The 20,893-nt window shown below is 32.9% G+C and overlaps 1 protein-coding gene across 6 annotated transcripts in view; it reads left to right on the forward strand.

Moving 5' to 3' along the window:
• Positions 1 to 20,426, forward strand: part of Ccn (cellular communication network factor protein Ccn) — a 506,353-nt gene extending 485,927 nt beyond the window's left edge. For 4 of the 6 annotated variants that reach the window (XM_074120003.1, XM_074120001.1, XM_074120004.1 and 1 more), the window contains 3 exons: positions 10,626 to 10,831; positions 14,297 to 14,446; positions 14,554 to 20,426. In XM_074120003.1, coding sequence (XP_073976104.1) covers positions 10,626 to 10,831; positions 14,297 to 14,446; positions 14,554 to 14,793 — 596 coding nt within the window. In that variant the 3' untranslated portion in view covers positions 14,794 to 20,426. The remainder of the gene's footprint in view (positions 1 to 10,625; positions 10,832 to 14,296; positions 14,447 to 14,553) is intronic. The other 2 variants (XR_012455857.1, XM_074120002.1) reach the window with 2 other exon arrangements.
• The last annotated feature ends 467 nt before the right edge of the window (positions 20,427 to 20,893 follow it).

The raw sequence follows: 20,893 nt of genomic DNA on the forward strand, positions 1-20,893 counted from the left end.
ACAGCTCACTGTCCGGTGATGGACAGTGTTGTCTGTAAAGAGAGAACACTGTCCGGAGGCCGGCAGTGCACTGGAAAAAGCTCCGGGCGCCAATAACCTTAGATGTTGACGCGCCTTAAATCATTAAAAAAAAATAATAATAATAATAACAGATTTTCTTTTAGCTTTAAAGCCGGTCCCCCATTACAAGTTTTCCTTTGCTGAAGTTCCGTTTCAAGTTTTATTTGAATCATTAATTTTTCTTTTTGTTCCGCTCAGCACTTTCCACGGTTAATTGAAAACTAATTACTCTTTTAATAGAGTTTTCTTTCGGGGAAAAAAGAAATAAGAAAGAAAATAGAACTTCATAAAATCAATATTTAATTCTAAAAATAAGGGAAAATAATTTCTTTTAATTTTGTGTTAACTCTATAAGAACTTTTGTAGTATAAATTAATTAGTTGATCTAAATTTTGCTATATAGTGCAAAATTATCAGTAAGTTTTCCTTGTTGAGCGAAATGTAAACTAAGTTCTTTGCGGGTTTCTAGAAGACGTCACTGGTGGTTGTTTCAACAACTACAAAACCAAGAACACTGATCCTTTCCATCTTGAAATATTACTCATGGTTGGGCTGCTGCAAAGATATTGATGTTTGAAATTACAAAGGTCTAGTGTGGTAAGAGACCCAAGTTCGCCTCTACAAAGATAAAGTTATGAATTTGCCCTAAAAGGGCTAGTAGATCTTCCATAGTGAAACCAAGGACGGCATAACCATCTTCATCTTTTGGGAGAAAAGTCATCTGGCGTTTACTAGACAACTTGAAATCTTCTTCTGTAGAAAGATAAAACTTCCATCTGTCTACCTTTTTGAAGAGAGAAATTCTTACGAGTTTAGATTTTGGTTTGATGGCTCCTAAACCAGTGATGACATCCTACCGGTTCGCACGAACCGTTTTTTTTTAAATTATGAAAACCTTAGAGGAACCGGTTATTAATAATAAATAAATGAATTACTCTGAATTCAGTTTTGAATGGTGCGCTAAGCCCTGCAGTGTTGCAACTGTAGACTGCTGCCTAAGTTCAGGAGCCGCACAGAATCTGTTTCGCAACAGTGAAAAAAAAAAATTGGTATTTTTAATGCAAAGTGAGGCCTAGGTAAGTGATTTGTTTTCACTATTATAAAAATAAAGAATCGATTCCCCTAGATATCACTTGACTTTATGGAATCGGTTCCCAAAAACATTTAGGTTACCATCACTGGTTAGGAGCCTAGCTCCTGCGCATTACGTCTCTCATTTTAAATAATACTTTAAAGCATTGTGGGGTACATCAACACTTCCACCAGCAATTTTGTTAAAGTACTTCTTTGGTTTTCTTAATTTCCTTTTCTAATTTGATTCTACAGCACATTGATTGGTTTAATTTTATTTAATAAATTTGTTTCTTCTTACCAGTAAATTATTAAAAATTAAATCTGCTACATATATGTACATACATATTTATAAATACAGTGGTACCTCGGTTTTCGAACGACTTGACTTTCGAACAAATCGGTATTCGGCCAAGCAATTCGAGAAAATATTGTCCTGAAATTCGAACAAACATTTGGAGGAACTCGAACACCCGAGATGAGTCGAGTTGTTTTTATATTTACACTTTTAGATCTTATTTCTTGTTTAGTTACATGTTTTTACATAAAATATAAAAATTAGGCCAGTAAAATGGCATATTTCTGGGGCTTAGAAACTAAATAAACTAAATAGTTTACATTATTTCTTACAGGATAAATTGTTTCGGTTCTCGACCGCACGAATTGTGGTCGAGAACCAAGGTACCACTGTACTATAATTGTTCTTGACAGTTCAAATCAGCGAATCATTTAAAATTATAATTCTTACAGTCAAAATTATAGTTCAGATTATTTAAACTATTTTTCATGAATTTTACTAAATTCTATTTACATGTTCACTGTTGTACCATGCTCAATTTGTTTACCCTCATTTTGAGGACCTTTTTAGGCCAGTCAAGGCCATTTTCAACAAGACATGAGCTGGTTCAACTGCATAAATCGATTTACTCCACTTTTTTTATAGATAGATCTTAAATTTAAGTGTTAAAGCAATTGGGACCCAGAATTTTTTTTTTATTGTAGTCAAACCTCTTGAAAGTGTGAAATCGATTATTTCTGTAGATACGTTTCAACAAGACATTTTCACTGCACAAATCGATTAACTCTACTTTTTTTTTAGAGAGATCTTAAATTTAAGTATCTGTTGTGGCCAAACAACAAAATTAAAATTAAAAGAATATAGTTTTATGTAAACAATTGCAAGGGAGGGGGGCGAAGTCTGTTAAGAGCAAACGAGTGGTTGGGGTGTGCGTGCGTCTGGGAGTAGCCGCGCTATAACCTCAGAGGACACTTATTATATATGGCTGGAAAGGGTTAGTTTGAACACCCGTTGTGCGACCAGTTTTCACTTCTATGAATTATTCTACTTCATTGGGACCATCATTGGATTTTTTAGAGCTGCAACAGCCAAAACCAAAGAAGAATAACCACAACCACGTAAGTGCACTTACTATCGTCACAACAGAGCGACTCCGGCCAGGCCAAGTACACAAGTTTAATTCACCTCAACGGGCACATACATTTTAACCTCTTATCGCCCTCACATATTTAATTCAAATAATTATTATCATTATTCAATAACTTTATTCATGATGGATTCATTTACTTTCATAAGGGAATTCATTAAATACTTTCTTGCTGTATGTGCATTTTAGTTATATGTTGTACTCTATTAAGTGTCGTGGTTTTCCACAGATGTTTGTTTATTTCTTGTTTGTTAGTTATTTAACAGGATATCCTTTTATATTATGTATTAATTTAGCTACAATTTTATTTCGGGTTTATCATATAGCAATTCATTTATGTCCTTTTTATTGCAAATACATGCAATTCATCACAGAACGCACTATTGAATTTCTGTTCCTTCAGTCAGCTCAGGTAACCCAATAAGCTAAATAGCTTATTGTGGGTGTTTACTTTTATACCAGAACATTTAGGCGGAGGAGTAGGAAAGGCCTCTTAGGACCTCTATCCGCCGTCGCAACAGTATCAAAGCACTTGGTTTTAGAATTTGTTGTTATTGTTAGAGTCTAATGTAATAAATCAACCTCTTGAAAGTCTAAAATCCTTGATTTCTGTAGATATGTATCAGGAAAACATGTGTGTTATGAAGGATAAAATTAACTATACTATCCAGCATTGCGGACCCTACTAAATAATACATTTTCAACAATCTTAATTACTTTATTTAAATTAACAAAACCTTTTTTTTAAAAAAATGAATTATGTCTCCTTGCTCATACCTCTTTGTAATAGAAGTTGCTTATTATAATAGATTCATCTTTTCTAAAAAGATCTTGCCTCATTTTCTTCTGTTTTTATCCCTATCAAGGTACCAGCCCTTAGCAATTAACCTTGCTGTTTCTTTACTTTGAACTAATTAGCGTGACGGTATGGGCCAGTAACCATCCATTCAGCAATACGATCCCTTGGAAGCCGCCCTTTACCTTGGTAACTGCAACAAAGCTGGATGGCATAACCTCTCTGGGCTGTAGATTTCTTCTTCATTTAACCAACTACATTATATCTTACTCTTCAACCCCATTTTGTACAGCCTCGTCGACCTACTAATGAACTTTGGGCATAAAGATATCTCTCTCTCTTCTTTTTATACCCACCCCCATCTACTCGTTACGCTTATTAAATGAAATGTTGCTCGTTACTTCCGCTTTTAACAAGGAAATGGATTAAAGGTTTTAAAAAAAAAAAGAAGAGGAAAAGCCGGAGATTTGTTTTTTTTTTTTACTTCCTCTTATTTCAAGATGAAGTTGGAAAAACATTTTTCCGGAAATATTGTTTTTAATATAGGTTTCTGGGAAATGTAAAGGAAATGGTGTGAGATAGATGGATTTGTAGGGATTTTGGCATCCCTGCGTGTGTCTCAGCCTTTCACATACAGTAATACTGGATCAGGATAACAAGTATAGGCTTAGCGAATACTCCATGAGCTAACACTTTCACTGAGCTCTAATCCAAAAAAATGGGTTTTGAATGCCTCGGTTGACGTGGGAAGAGCTACTACATCCCACTAAGTTACTCAGCAACTTCTTCGCAGGCTCCACAGATCTTTCCATTTTATTGTACCAAGAATCCACCCATTCACGTTAACCTCCAGGATTCTTTTTATGTTTTTTTTTTTTTTTATTTTGTCCTGATTATGTCGCTCCATAGCACAGAACTTCGCAGCTTAATTACTCCTCTGATTTGATTTAATCCTTTGGACTAATTACCTCTTAGTAGATTCAAAGAGCTTATGCACTTGAAGTACTTCTCAGCAAGAATTGTTTGAAGATTAATTATAACAATATAATAGGATGGATGACTTCTAGAGGATGGTTAGTCATTTTGCTTTCCACAAAACAGTAAGCTTATTTTGTTTACCTTCATTTTGAGTGTCTTGAAGACATACTTCTGGATGGCGAAGAAGTGATTATGTTTAAAGGTGTATAAAAATAGAGACAGGTAAATATCAAGCATTAGCCTGCAGTTATTTCCAATGCTATTCACAAAATTTCGTAAATAATAAAATAAACTTTTAACTGAAGAAAAGTCAAAAAAAATGAGATGCTAAAAACTGCAGAAGTTATTTTAAAAATAGTATTAATGCAAATGAAAAGTGTTGAGATTTCGGCCCAAAATAAATAAAAGAAGCTGTAGGACCGACCGGAAATTACAGGTGCTTATGAGCTTGAAAGGGGGTGCATTTAAATTGGACATTTAGACTGTCTGAAGAAATAGCTTTCCACTAACCGCCCAGATTGAAAGTGAAAGCAGTCTTTCATTTACATATTTGTTAATTCCAGCGTTAAGATTTTAAGGATATCACTATTTATTTTAGAATTGATTGTAGCTAATTCAGATTGTAAAAAAAGGAAAGCTATGCAATTTCAATTTGCTGGTATATTTACATAACTGAAAAATAAAAAATATAGTCAAAATTCAACTAAAAAATAATATTTCTTCTGATTTACAATTTATATGTTTTTAGCTGTTGAATTCAGCTATGAGAAAAGCCTGATACTTGTAAGCGGTAATGTGGAAATAACAGTTTCCATCCTCCACCATATGACTTCAGAAAGAGTTAGATACTTTTTCCCAGCCTCTTTACTCTACGAAAAGAGTAACTCGTAGTTTCAAACACTTCATGTATATACGAAGTTTAGAGGCAAGCGTAGCCTGGATTACAGACATTCAAAGGAGCTCCAGAAAAGAGAGAAGAGTCCATTTCAGTGGAATGTGGTATTTCTGGTTTTAATAATTTCATTCTGGTATCCTGGTGGGAACCAGAAATCGAAATATAAAGTTCCTTCTTCTTGCGGAAAAAAAAAAAGATATGTACCATTTTATAAATAACCACTTCAGGAGACCCCCCAAAAATTTGTACTTCCAGTAGAGGAAACCTCATTCCATAGATTTAGTGTGATCGCGCAGTGCTTTTTCTGACCACAATAGAAAGTATAAGAATAATTCTCTAGCAGGATAGTTTACGGAATCTTAGTACACAAGATTGGCTGCGAAAACCTAACGTTACAGCAGTTTTGGTAAAATAGAAGAATGCGCTTTTCGACCAAGATTATTGACTGACTTCATTACATAAACTTAATTTTAAAAATGCCAGCTACTCAGAAAAAAAGAGGGGGGCCCCGCCAAAGAGAATGGCTGGTGAATTAGACGAGGAAATTGCTGAACTTCAGTTCAGGGTTCAACCATCACCTTTACAGTTATTTAATAATACAATTTATTCGAATTCTCTCTCTCTTAGGAATAGCGGAATATAAAGACATTATTCATCAGAACCGAGCACTTAAAAAGGGAACCTAAATTCTATCGGTAAATATATCTCAAGGGTGCTGTTTTAAACTTTGTTGAGTTAAGGCTTTACCATTGTTATGCTTTCTTTTTTCTTTCTTGCAGTAATAATTCTTAAAAATGATTATAGAGTAGTGTAGACACTTTAGAAGAGAGAAAATAAGTTGTTGCAAGTTAAGAAGTTGTGCCCAAAAAAAGAGTTAAATAACATCTAATTTAGTTTGGACTAAAAACACAGGTAGTTTAAGCTGTGGGAAGGAGAGATATTTCTCTCTTCTCACTGACTCAGTGAGAAAATATTGGGTAGAATTCTTTAGGAGAGATGTTGTTTACTCTCTTTAATTCAAAAGTCTGAGAACATTTTATTACTTCTTATACGCCGTAGTTTTGGAGGCGCTCTCTTCATTTACAGAGTGAATAAATGTAAGAGAGAGAGAGAGAGAGTTCTGTGAACAAATGAGAAAGTATTGCCTACGACTAAGAAAGTTTTACCCCCATAGTCTCGTCTCTCTCCCTCCCAGAGCAACCATCTTGTGTTGTGAATTATCGCCTGCGAAGTCGCGCTACAGTTCCACCCTCGCTAGCGGCAACATAAGGTACAAGAAGGCAGAGGAGTGTTGTGTATACACCTAAGCAGCATTAAGTAGCGTTCCCAGAAGGAACACAGCTTTTCGTCAGAACTCATCAGCATGCTTTACGAGTTTAGTACATAACTTCTTCTTTTTTCTTTTTTAACAATCCAATCCACTAGCACCATGGCACATGCTTCTAATTTCCATTCTACTGGTAGACCCAGAGGAGTGCTAAGAATGTCAGGGAAAGCCGAATTTGTTGCTTTCTAGCGAGAAATTAAAAACTACTTTTATGAATCAATACTGTTCCATAAATTTGTCTTCTTAGTGTTATTCCAAAGAAGAAAACAAAACCATCGAAAACTTCTTTTAAGTCAACACTACTACTACTACTACTGCTGGCGCTACGGCCCATTACTGAGCCTTGGCCTCCTCAATTCACTTCCGCCAGTCACTCCTATCCATTGCAGCAACCTTCCAATTCCTCACTCCAAGCAGGTCTCTGGCATCCACGCCTACCCCATCATTCCATCTCAATTTAGGCCTGCCCACTCTCCTGATCCTATGTACTTCTTCTTGCAGAAGCCGTCTAGGTGTTTCCAACTCAGACATCCTTGCCACATGGCCTGCCCATCTGAGCCTGATGCTACAGTTCCCGATTCTTCCTTCTCCAAATCGCGCCCTTTTTAATAGGGCCAAAAATTAGTCGAAGAACTTTTCTATCGAAAACTTGCAGCATCCCCCCCATTTTTTTTTTTTAAATCACCCAAGCTTCGGAGCCATATGTTAACACAGGACGGATCAGGGTCTTATAGAGAAGCACTTTTGTATTTTTTGATATTAAGTTGCTTCTCATATGCTTATTCCATCCATAATAGCACCTATTGGCCAACATACTCCTTCTTTTTATTTCTAGGGATACATCGTTATCCCTAGAGATTAAGGTTCCGAGGTATATGAATGATGAATCAACTTGTTCAATCATATAATTGCCAAGTGTTACGTGCGCGGGATGATCTGCAGGTCCTTCGGCTCTTAGATATTTGGTCTTGGCAGCATTTATTTGTAGGCCCACTTTTCCAATCACTCTAACCAGATTAAGGAAGGCCCTTTCCATATCTTGGAAGGATCTTCCAATTATGTCCACGTCATTTGCGTAAGTCAACACTAGTTCTCCAAAACTTTTAACTCCAATGTTTGCCTAGATCTGTGTTGGCAAACCTATGATACACGCATCGGGCAAAGACAAAAAATTATTATATCATTTTAAAGAATACTTGAGCGATTTGTAGGAGTACTTTGAAGAAATTACGATAAGAATGTGGTAAACTTTCCTGCAGATCAAGAATCATAAAGTGGGGTCATTTAATAAATATTTTTGGAATGATAGTTTTGATTTTCGACCGTTGTTGATTCGATGATTTTGGGGAATATTGGGAGGTGCAGTCAATAAATTTAAACCCAAAATTTTGTTTCTTCATAACAACCTTCTTCAGGGTATTGTAAAATTTGTGGAGTTTAATGTTAAGCTATATCATCATCATAACACTGTTGAAGAATATAGGATGAAAAAAATAAATGCCAGTTTTCAGTCGTGATACATTTATTCTGCTGAGCTTTCGACCTAGGGACTAGGTCATCTTCAGGGCTAGTATACAAAGTAATATTTTACATTACGGGTTGGTGTGTCTTTTGTCTTGTCTGTTCATGGACATTGAAACTATGAATCAGTCACCAAAAATAATGAACAACTGTTGAAGAAGGTATATATTTATATATATAAGAAGGTTGAAGAGGAATATATTTACGGAAACGTTATGTAGAAACAAATTTTGTGTTTAAATTTAATAACCACACCTCAATATTCCCCAAAATCATTTCTACTATGGTTGCAAATATAAAAAAAAAATTATAAATATTTCTATATGTTAATTTAGGCACCAATGTTAATTTAGGGTTTTTTACCAAATTTTGACACGCCAAGCTCTAAAGGTTCCCCCATCTCTGGTCTAGATATTCATGGTTTTTTATGCTTATCATTCTAATTGATTATAGCAAAAACCCTTAGGGATTCTATCTGCCTTGGTGAAGTCAATAACTTCTCTCAACTATTTACCTAAAATGGTTGCATGAGATGCGGCAATTCTCCACCAATTGTTGAACAACTCATCCTATAACTGCATTTATAGTATCCATTTCTCTCAGTTCAAGTTGAAGTGAAGGCTAGCCTTTGGGAATAACAAGGTCAACCTGTCCTTCCCCCAGAAACCTCTTGTCAACACATCACTTTATAGTCCCAGTAACTCTCTGGAGGATGAGCTACATTATATTTTCCAGCAACCCCAAGATGAACTTTATTGATCACGGCCTTAAAGGCCAAAAAAAAATCCTTTCATAGATAAAAAAAAAAAAAAAAAAAATTAATGAAATCTGATGTGAATGAGACATAGTTTAAAAAAAACATTTTGGCTGGGTTCAATAGAATAGAATGACTTTTGAGGGAAACGTCATGACCTGGAACCTTAAAAATTAATTGTCTCTGATAAATTTTGAACAAAACCGGATAAGTGTTTATCTGATAAGACTGTTTAAGAAAATCAATTTCGTTAAGTGGCACATCCAGTTGTTCGATAAGGGTCCAAAACGTTTTTGAGCAGAGTTCCCTTTAACAGTAACTTTCAGAAATGGTCTGCGATTTAATGTTTCTGATTATTTGTTGACCACAGACTGACTTGACAACCTATTCTGAGCAGAGAACCTCATAAAGCGTATTTTCAGCGAAAATGCAAACTATAACATGATTGCATTTCCTCTCTTGAGGTGTAAAAAGAAAGTAAAATGGAACCACCAGATGTTAGTAAATGTGACAAGACATAAATTAAGGAAAAAAAGTAAATTCGCCCAGATAAGAAATAAAGCAAGATAAGAGTTAAAAAAAAAAAAAACTAACAAATAAGGTGGAAGCAAACAGAAACTGAAATGATGATTATGATGATGGAAGTCTGCAGACATTCTACTAAGGTAATGTACTTGTGAATTTCCATTTTGTTGATGGAAAATGATGATACATCATGGCCGTCCACATAAGTGAGTAAATATGAGAGAACATTTTTATCTCGAAACTCGTTGCGACAAAATACCATTTATACTTGATGTCTGATGATAAGCAGCACTAGTTTTCGTTTTTCTTTTCATTTTTGTATTTTTCTTCTTCGCATTTTTCGCCTTTTTATACCATTAATGGTGATAATTACCTAAAGTTGATATTAGCAGAAAGACAGTTTATAAATTGAAATGCCTCATCTAACTTCTATTAAAATTTTGGTAGAGTGAAGGTTAACAAATGAAACACTATTTGTACTGAGCGACACTTAGCATTATATGGTTCTGAAATCATTGAACGAGACTTAGCATGAAGTTAGGCGAGCAGTGAGCGGCAAAGCACTGTACGAGTATTTACTGTGAAGCATTTCTACTATACTTGATCACTGGTATCTTATAAGTCTTCTTTGAATTCACTTTTAAGTGACTAAAGAAACTTGCTGTAATTAAAATTACTCGTGTTTAATTAAAATATTTACAAAGCAATGTACGGTCTTATACACTTTTGGCCACTAAATTTTCTCTCTTAGATTTCTATTAAAATCTTCAAAATTTGTGCACAAATATTTGAGGACAATTTAAGAGAAAAATTGTCTGATAAAAAAATATATAAGTACAGCGCTAACATTCAGTATTTGGGTAAAAAGAAAAATCAATGCACATATATTGACTGCATTTTTATATTTGTCGATTTTATTTTTATTGTATATAATCAATACAAATAAGTATAATCTTATTTTTAGTAAAAGTTGTTAACAACAAATCAATCCAATGTTTTTGTTGTTGTTGTTGTTGTTGTTGCAACAAAAGTGAAAACAAAAATTGGATTATACTTTTTGGGAACGAATTTACCCAAGGGTGATGCTTGTTAACATTGTGCAAAACATTACCGATAATTCGGTCTTATTTTGCTATAACTAATAACAGAAATATACTTTCTATTTAAATCTTACCACTTATTACTTTTTGTCCTCTAATACTTTGTTTCCAAATGCTTAATATCTTACCAACTTATTGTTTTTATTATTACAGCAGAATTACCGCCTCCAGACTGCCGTTACAGCCCATGGACTGCTTGTCCAGACGATTGTGGAGCGGGTCTCTCTAGAAGACAACAGTCAAGCCCTCAGTGTGCCCAGTACAATGAGACTAGATTGTGCCAATTGAGGCCATGTCCCGAGCCAGGACCTATGTTACATCTGCAGTCTGGTTTCTATCATTCAACACATAGGCTTCGAGTACGTATTAATTGTGATGTCTTTATAGTTATATTTAAATCGAACCATTTCAAGTTACTCCCATCTTATTTGGTAACAGTTACAATGTTTGTAATACTCTCTATAACTTCCTAAAAAAAAAAAAGAAGTTGAAGAGAGAATCATGAAAATAAATTTCCAAATTACAAAATTTGTGAAGATTATGTTACCTGACGAATTGTGTGATTTGGAAATGAATAAAAGACTGGTTGGAAAAGAAATCGCCCTCTAAATATCTCGTCTTAAATTTAGAGAGCGTTGAAAGGAAGTTAATTGTGTCCAAAGAATAGTCATAGCAACGCCAAAGCGGATTTGGTGCTACCTAGAGGAGTTTGCTTTTAAACGAGAGCAACCAGAAATAATATTTTGTGATTGACGTGACGGAGAATACGATAGTGAGTAACACTGATGTGGTGACTTCGTAAGTTGTTACAAAATCTAAAAGTAAATGGTAACTTCGATTTGGCAAAATTTTATCCAAAAACTTATTGTCTCCAAGTCGAATGCTCCAAGTTTGATCGAACCACAATTTTATGTTTTGTTGTTAATGCTGAATATCCAATTTTTGTAATGCCCACTTTTCCGGAATCTGGGGATTACAAAGCGGATATTTATGGTGAAAAGCTAAAATCTACATAAATCTGCAAGATTTTAAGATTGGAAGTTAGGGAGTAGGAAAAAAAAACTAAGCAGTTTTCAATGCATATCAATTTTTTTTCATAGAAGTTCCCGTGGCCAGTGAGTGGGTTGGCTGTTAAGTAACTTAAAAATTGTATTAAGCATAGTTGAAGAAAAAAAGCTTCACTATTCACTAAAGCTTTACTGGATAATGGTGCCTTTAAGAATGCCATTAAGAAAACATGGGTTCTTGTTGTTATTGCCAGAAGGGAAATTCATATTACAGATAATCTAACGTTCACTCTTCCCCACTTGTAAAAGGACGCCTGTAGGGCTGCAGGGCTTTTATAGTAGAAATATTATATTATAGATAAGCATAAGCTTTAGTAGTCTGGGTATAAATATATAAGGGTTTTTTTTTTCAACTTGTTTGGAAAAATGAAAGTAAGGAAAGTGAAAATTCACTTGAACTTGACATTTTCCTTTTTTCTAAGTAAGCCACCAGCCAAGTTAAATTTATTGTGGTACTGGTTTTGATTCACGGTCTAGGTCTTAGATTTAATTTGATAATATCAAAAATTTAGTTGTATTATTTTGAATGATTAAAAAGTATGTTCACTGTCCACTTCATTTAATTCGTAGAACAAAAAGCCTCGCCTGACATAATAGGTTTGCTATTTTGTTTTTATACATCTCAATCAAAATCATAAAAAAAAAAAATCAAATACAACAAGTATGAGAAATAGCCATCCCTTGGAACTTTAATTGTCTATCTTAATCATCATCATCATCATCATAATCCATCCTCTTCTAGCGCCTAGGCAGTGTTGAGGCCTTACATAATCTTCTCCATTCACTCCTATCCCTGGCAAGCTCCTTCCCCTTCCTCCATTCTACTTCCTTCTCCAACAGGTTCTCTCTTATCTCTTCTTCCCGTGTCCTTCGAGGGCGGCCGCGTCGTCTTCTTCCTTCTGTACGTGCTTATTCGTACACTTCCCTAGAAATTCTATTATCTGCCAATCTCATTACATGACCGAACCATCTGAGTTGATTCCTTTTAATAATCTCTGTCCAGGTCCCTTCTCACTGTTACATTCCTGGATTCTATCTCTCTTCGTTTTCCCTAAAATCTTTCTTAAATAGTGTCTATCTTAATAAACAAATTAAAATAAAAATACAAATTTCAAACTGATCTCGTCAGCAGTGGCTCATCATATGGTCTCTTAAAAATAATATTTATTACCAATCGCTAGAAAAATATTAGCCAGGTCGTAGGTTACATTGAAGTAACTTACATTTATTATGTCCCTGCTTTTTCCTTAGTTTACCAAATAGTAACTGTTCAAGTAAAACTATCCGTCTGTTTTCGTTAAGAAAAAAAAGATAAGCACTAAGAATGGATTGAAAAACAAAAAATAAAAGGACATGCCTTAAAAAGATATACGGTCAAGTTTATTTTTGATATTGAGTTGGCTTATGTGCTTCGTAAATACGTAGTGCCGCCGACTCGCTGTGTTTAGAAATGTGTTGGTAACTGTCAGGTTATATACAGTACCAAGAGAATGTGTATTTTGCTTAATAAATTCTTGATGTTTATTAATTGGAATCAGTGCAGAAAGAAAATTAGGCTGAAACTGCGTGTTTAAAGAAGAATCTGGAACATAAAGGAAATCCCAGTATAAATATAGGTATGCTCTAACCTTGAGATCAGTAAACTCATTATTATCTATGTGTTCATCGTAAAGGTGCAATTTTTGTTATTGTCATTCTAAAACAAAACTTTAATTATAGTCTTCATATACAATATAAAAGTATTGGGAAAGATTGATATTTCTATTTGGATTCATAAAAAAATTAAACGTTTAAGCTTGTAATCAAATTCGTTCTGTCAGAACTACCACTTTACAAAAACTATTGTCAATTTTTATATGTGTTTTCATAGAAAGGGATCTAACCATTTTTAAACTTTATTTTTTGTTTAACAATGCATTCTTTGAAATAACTTAAAAAAAAGTTATTCTTATTTTAACCATTTTTACGGTTATAGTTATAAGTGTTATTTTTTTATAACTTATAGTTACGAGTTTATAGGTGTCTTTTTAAAGCCATAGTTAAGGCCGCCTTAAGGAATTCATGACTCTTTTTTTTTTTTTTTTGTAAAAGAGTGAACTATAAGATTGACTTGAGCCGGGTTTCTTTCCAGACAGGATTAAATTTTTCTGCCTTTTTTAAGTGCACTTATACTCTCGTCTGGAAATCACTTATATTTTTTATACCCTTTATCCACTTATATTGTTATTCTTCCCCATTGCATATTTCTTCTTCTAAAATATTTCTATTGAATTTTAAGGATGACGAAATTATGATATTTCCATTTTTTTTATTTCTAATATTAATTTCCAGTTTTCTTAGATTGCCTAAGCCCTAAAGAGTTCTCTCCCAATAGTTAGGTGTGCAGCCTAGAAAAAGATGAATCAGCTGTTGAAGAAATGATGGAAATTTTCGCTGACGTCTCAGAATATACTTGCTGAATTGAATTGGTTATTACTGTGTTAGAAAAGTGTTAAGATTACAGTATATCTGGGGAGTAGTTCAACTTCGATGCTGAGATCGAGGCAATCCGATAAAACTGCTCGAAAATTGCATGAGGAAGATGTCAGTAGACTGATGAAAGTGGACTATCGTCCTGGAGTGTTTGTTTGGTCCCATCGTAAAGACCGAAATTAATGCAGGAAACGATGAAACATTATTTGAATAAGTACATAGAAAAGAAAAAAATAATCATTGGTAACATTTTTTGTTCTGAAAAAAAAATGTTTATTGTTTCAGAAAGGACATGAATGCAAGGCGACAAGACGGGCGAACCGAGCTGTTAGACTCAGATTCGCCAGTTGTCTGTCAATAAAACGCTATCGACCCAAATGGTGTGGTGATTGTATTTCATTATATTGTGCACCAGAATTAAGCACTACTCTTAAAGTAATGTCTGAGTATATTATTTTTAATTTAATAAATAATATTTCATTAAATTGTAAATATGTTTTCTAATAACATTATTAACAGATTAAAAATTATTTTTATTCAAGGTGAAAATGTTGTGTCGCCAGCCAGAGGACACTGTAGAAGATGTAACCCAAGGCAGTGACCTATGGGGTCCAGAAGGTTCAGCCGAAAGGCGTTTAACATCTTCATATGCGCATCCAATAACAGTGATGGTAGAATGGATTACAAAATGCAAATGCTCTACAAGACAAGAGCATACTGCCTCTACTACCAGGCTGCCAGAAATACTGTTGCATCGAGTTCATAGAACGGCCGCACCCTAGTGATGATTCATACTGAATGGAGGAGTAAAAAATGCGGCCGTTGTGAAGTCGTAAAAAATTATGGCTGGCTAGAAAGAAGGTGACGGGGTCAGGATTCCATAGGTTTTTTTTTTAAATTGCATAAAAATGAGTAAGTAATAATTTTGTTTTTACTTTATATGTACTTAATTGCAGATTAAGCTGTACCAAATACGTGCAACATTTCATCAGCTAAACTATCCTCTCTCAAAATTACGTTTACATGTCTCAAATTTCATTCACGTGAGTTTATCTTGGACAAACAATTTCTTATTCAATGTAGATAGCTTTACAGCCGCCTTTTTAAACCTAAAAAACATTATTGCTATTCCCAAAGCAAAATTTGAGTAAATAAACAGAACTATAATTGAATAATTTTTGTTTTACCTTACAATTAACTGGACATTTTAGAATGCAAATAACATCAGTCAAAAAAAAAACCGTCACTTTCTGTCGCCAGCCTTTACTAAAAATCCTAAAAGAAATTCATCTTTATATTTTTCATAGAAAGGTTAGAAATAATAATAATAAAGGACAGCATAATGTGCGCTTTAAATGCCGCGATAAAATGTAAAATTGAACTCCTCCAGATAAGGTAACAGGTTAAGTGAATACTCGAAGAGGCCTAATTCTAAATTTTTTTATACCAATTATATAAATGTATGTATATGTATAAGTATGCATAATTAATATAAAAACCAAAAAAATGTAATTTGCAGATAAAAAAAAAAAATTAAAAGGACTGCCAAGTTTTTATTGATTTAACTTATTTTGAAAAATTAAGTTGTTAAGTTGTTCTAAAAGTAATACAAAAAAGAAAATTGAAGGATTAACAAAAGTTGGGGAAACAGCCTTCTTTTATAGGTAAACATTGTGCTATAATATCGTGGGCAAAAAATATTTAAGTAAGTATATATTTAAATTTATCTTTTTAACGTGAGTGTGAATCAAGTTAAGTTTTTTAATATTGCTAGATGTTTGGTACAAATTTAAAGATGTTGAATGTGTTCATGGAAGGTTATCTTATCATCTAAAGATGCTGTGCCAGATGATTTTCTACATCTTCACTTCAATATAGTATATTACTTTTACATTTTTTAGACATCTTTTAATGTTAGTTTGTTCTCTTTCTTTGACCAGTTTTTCCATTATTTTGTCGACTGTATTTCATACATTTCCTGGATTCAATACAGTTATGAAACTCCTACACCAGGGATGGCGAAGCTTTTTGAGACGTGGGACAAATTTTGTTCATTTTTTTTAGTACATATTTCTTGGGTCACTAATGCCCATTTGTACAAGAGTTAAGTTTAAAAATTTTTAACTGAATATATTCAAAAACTAAACATCTTTAAAATTCAGTTGGCTTAACTGGGTAAAACGGGGACGAAACAAGTGGACTATGGAAGTATCTTTTTTTACAAACATAACTGAACAAAACCTTGACAAAAAGTGTATTTTATCTGAAGACAAAAATCTAAATATGGTTATTTGCTTTGGGTTGTCGATTTTTTTTAACAAACAAAATATGAGTAAAATTATAAATTTTATTTGATATTTTGTAAACACTTTTTGCTTTATTTCAAATACTCCAAAAGCATTTGTCGTCATTTGCGTTTTAGAACTGGTAATGATCAAACTAAAGGTTATAGATAGCATTTAAATTGCTTTTGTGTCAAAGCGTGGTTGAAAAAAATATAGGTAGAATATACGTAAATTATCCACCACAATTAGAAAATCTAAATCAACCCTCGTAAACAAACAAATGGTTGCCTAGCAATTGTGGGTCAGTGTCTGATTTAACAGGTACCACCAAGACATTCCTCCTTGAAAAATATCCCTGAAACGATAAGACTCTTTATCCCTCTTCTGTTCTTTAATCTAGCGTTGGAGTTGGGCTATTAAGTCCACTTTAAAACCTATCATGACGGCAGTAGCTTCACTAAAAATATCGTTTAGTAACCGGTATATTCTGACGATATTTTAATAATCAGATGGGAGTGAAGTGACACTGGGAAGAGTTCCGAGTGGTCGCTAAAAACTATATGTTTGTGCATGAATGAAGAGACATTCTTTCTAGTCGGCTGTACACTCCATCAATATTATACCTTGGCCTTCTCGAACTACTTCTGGGATCAAGAATAAGTCGCTTTAATACTACTATAGAGGGCATTTATCAATTTTTTCCCGTAAGAAGCTAAATTTTTTTCACTTATTAGACAAATAAATTAATAAAATACAGATATTTGTGCAGATTCAAAGAATGCTAACCTTCCATGAACGCATTAAATACTTGCAATTTGTTTTAATAAATATGTGTTTGTTCGTAATAATTATATTTCTATTATTATGGTTATTTGGAGCACTAATATTTTAATTAAATATGCATAACTTGATGAAAGATTTTTTAAAAAAAAAAGGCTGGCACCTTGCACCCCACACGCTGATGTGAGTGCACCCCTCGAAAAAATTAAACATATCTTGAATATATTTATCAAAAATATATAATTAAATATATTTTTAAGTGAGCTTTTTTATTTGCACAATAAAATGAAATTTTAATTAATTTTATTGGTTGAATAATTTCTTAATTAAGGAGTTGTATTTGAAAAGAAATTTAAAAAATAAAATAATTTTGTCTACTATAAACATTTAAGAGCCTAGTTTATAGCAGTGGTGACCGCCATCATTTATCTGGGTCGAAGATTAAGGTTTCATGGTTTTTAGGGTTTTTAAAGATAAAAAAATGGAATAATAAAGTAGTTAAAGTTTGACAAAAAGGTGTTGTTATTAATGTATAAACTAACATACACAATAATAATAATAATAATAATAATAGTAATCTTCATTACTAATATTATTTTATGGACATTAATATTTTTGTACTATACATAAATTAACGTATAAATTTTTAAAAAAATAAAAAAGTTCATTTCCGTGGTATTGTGCATTAAAACAATTAATATAATATTAACAGCTGTATAAAGTATGTATAAAAATCAGTAGAATTACATAGTGAAATCCCCCACTTCCTAAAATATATCATTAAACCATAATAATTGTGTCATTGTATTCAGATTATTAGTTAAAGAATAAAAGAAATGTAAAACCTGGTTTTCTTATTATTATAATTATTATTTTTGTCAACATAAATAACGAAAATACAAATCAGATTACAAAGTTCTAACAAAACAAAAAAAAGAAACTTAAGAAGTTTATGTAAATAAAGAGTGAAAAAGTTCATCATGTTTTATCATGAATCTTGAAGGAAATGATAACTTGAGTTATTGTTTTCCCAATAATATTGTTCATTAATAGAAGTTATTGCATGTTTATGAAACTGGGATAGAGCATTTAGGATAGTCTCTCATATTTTCATTACTAAAATATATGTTGGGACGAGTGTGGATAAATGTGGATGAGAGGTTTATGAAATGTAGAAACTTTTATATTAATAAAGAACAATTTGATTCAGGATTCAGGCGTTCTCCTGGTGAGTAGGATTTCGTTAATAATTCGAGGACACGAAACAACTACGAACCGGTGGTCCCAGTTTGTCTTCAGCCAGAGCAAATGGCCGTAGTCTTCTATCCAAAGTATTATTTTGAAAAAAAAAAAAAAAAATTGGATTCATCTTGGATTTTATAATGATTTTTTCCAAAACAAAAATGCAGCTTTTATGGTATAAATAAATTTTTGGATTGCTCGCTGCATGTCCACAAAGAAAAATAATAAAAGATCTTTACTGATCCAGCCTCCGGTTACAGTTCTCTCTATACAATTAGCATTGTTGCATCACCGGACCATCCCAGGATGTTTCTTTTGTTTCCCCCCCCCATCCTCATCGTTTGTCATCCCTTAAAAATAATACCACCAACCTAAGCATTGGAAAACTAAAAGAAAAAAAAGGTAAACATAATTGTTTTATAAATATATTGGTTTCGTGACCGTAAATTATTAAAATAAGGATTCAAGATTGGCGAGGAATCGGTCAAATAAAAAAAAATAACTCGTCTTTTTTTTGCCAACGTTTCGACAAAATATCTTTCAGGGCGTGGCTATGCGGGTTGGTTGAGCTATAGAAACTGCTACAGTTGTGAGTTGTGACGAGTTGTTTTTATTTGACCGATTTCTCGCCAATCTTGAATCTTTATTTTAATAATTGTTTTATAGTAATACATATCTTAAAATTCAAATTAGTGATTTGAGAAAGAAATGAATGATCAGTGATATTATGGGACATAATTGAGATAATAATAATGTACCCACCAATTACTAATTATAACCCTCGATCGATTTTTTTTTAGATATATATTAATTTTTTTGTTTTTCATTGTTTAAATCGTATTGCAAAGTATAGTAAAATATTTATTTAAAAATCGATTTCCTTATAAAAAAAAAAATAAATTATTATTAATTAAAAAAAAACATATCATCCGTATATGGAGAGAAAAAATAATTCAATCTATAAAAATTAAAAAATGACGAATTATGGTAATTATTATCTGAAACAAAAAAAATGGAGGCTTGGCAAGAATATATTTGATTAGGTGTAAGATGAATAAATTATTGTCAATATTTGTATAATATAAGTAATGTACTTTTCATCACTGTCTGTGATTATCCATCTGTGTAGTTTGAAATGATTGCTTTGTTTATGTAATCAAAAGAAAATTAATAACAAGCGTCTTAAATAAAGGGTTAAAATTTATTTGCAATAAAAGTTATGTAGTATTGGTAATAATAATTGAATAAAAGAGAGAAATTTATTTCAATAATAATAAATTACTCATATATTTTCTTTTTTGTATTTTCAATTTTATAAGGTATTTCAATTTTTATTGAAATTTAGGCGCCACGGTAGCCGAGCGGGTTAAGAGGCGAGACCTGCAAAGCTAATATGCATTGTGGTACTGGGTTCGATTCCCGGTCTTGGCCTTGGATTTTATTTAATAGTTAATAAAAGAAATTCACAGTAAAGTATGTTTGCTAGTCGCCTCCGTCCACGACACCTAATTGGTAGTTGGACGTTAAGCCCCGCCTGAAAAATTTTTAATGAAATTTTTTAATATTCATTATACTTTTTGGCTGTTGAAGTTTTACTTTGGATATATAAGCGGTGAAAGCAAAAAATAAGAAAAAAAAAGGCTTAGGGTACGTTTACAACGGAGCTGTGAGTATAGATGATAGCAGAGATGATAACTGATAGAGTAAAATATAATCGCTGATTAGTGTGCACAACAGAGCTGTGATAAATGCAACATGTCCGAGTAGTGAAGAAGAGTTTTTATGTTCAGCAGCAACAAAATGGTATATTTTAAAGAAAAAACGCTTTAGAAAATATCATGTACATCCCATAAATAAAAAACGAAGTACTTTGGGCGAATTTCACTATTTATATATGGAACTTAGAAATTATCCGGATCGTTTTTTTTTTTTTGAATATGTGAGGATGGGTCCACCCACATTCGACTATATTTTAGAAAAAATAAGGTCAAAATTAAGAAAACTTTGGAAAAATTGTCGTGGAAATCCTATAACTATAGAAGAAAAACTAGTGATTACTCTTAGGTAAGTAATGATTTTATTGAAAAAAAAAAAAAAAAACAAATAAATACACATGAAAATAAATGTAAGCACAATTTAAAAAACAAAATATTGTTTAAAAGTAAATAATAAAATAATAAGTAAAGACTGCACTAAATAATTTTTCGACGTCCATTTTGAAGCTCCGATACTGGGAGTTCAGCTAGCAGAAAAATGAAAAATTCAATTCTATCATCTATGCTCGTTTATAGCAGCGCGTATGAGTCACTAGTCAAAGCTTCGTTGTGCACGCTCACATAAGAATGTACTAGGTTATTCTATAAGCGCTGATGCATCACTGCTATCATCTCCGCTATCATCTATGCTCACAGCTCCGTTGTGAACGTACCCTTAGGCTGGAAACATAGTGGAACGGCGAAAACAAAACACAAGTTAACATATGGGACCGCGCATAGCAAAGCGAAGATAGAGCAACTCTATCTAGAGAGTGTTTGTTTTCGCCGCTTGGCTCGCCGCCTCCACTATGTTTCCAGCC

This window comes from Rhodnius prolixus, unplaced genomic scaffold, assembly GCF_049639745.1.
Source record: "Rhodnius prolixus isolate KJV_2025 unplaced genomic scaffold, Rpr scaffold_2, whole genome shotgun sequence".
Taxonomy (NCBI): domain Eukaryota; kingdom Metazoa; phylum Arthropoda; class Insecta; order Hemiptera; family Reduviidae; genus Rhodnius; species Rhodnius prolixus.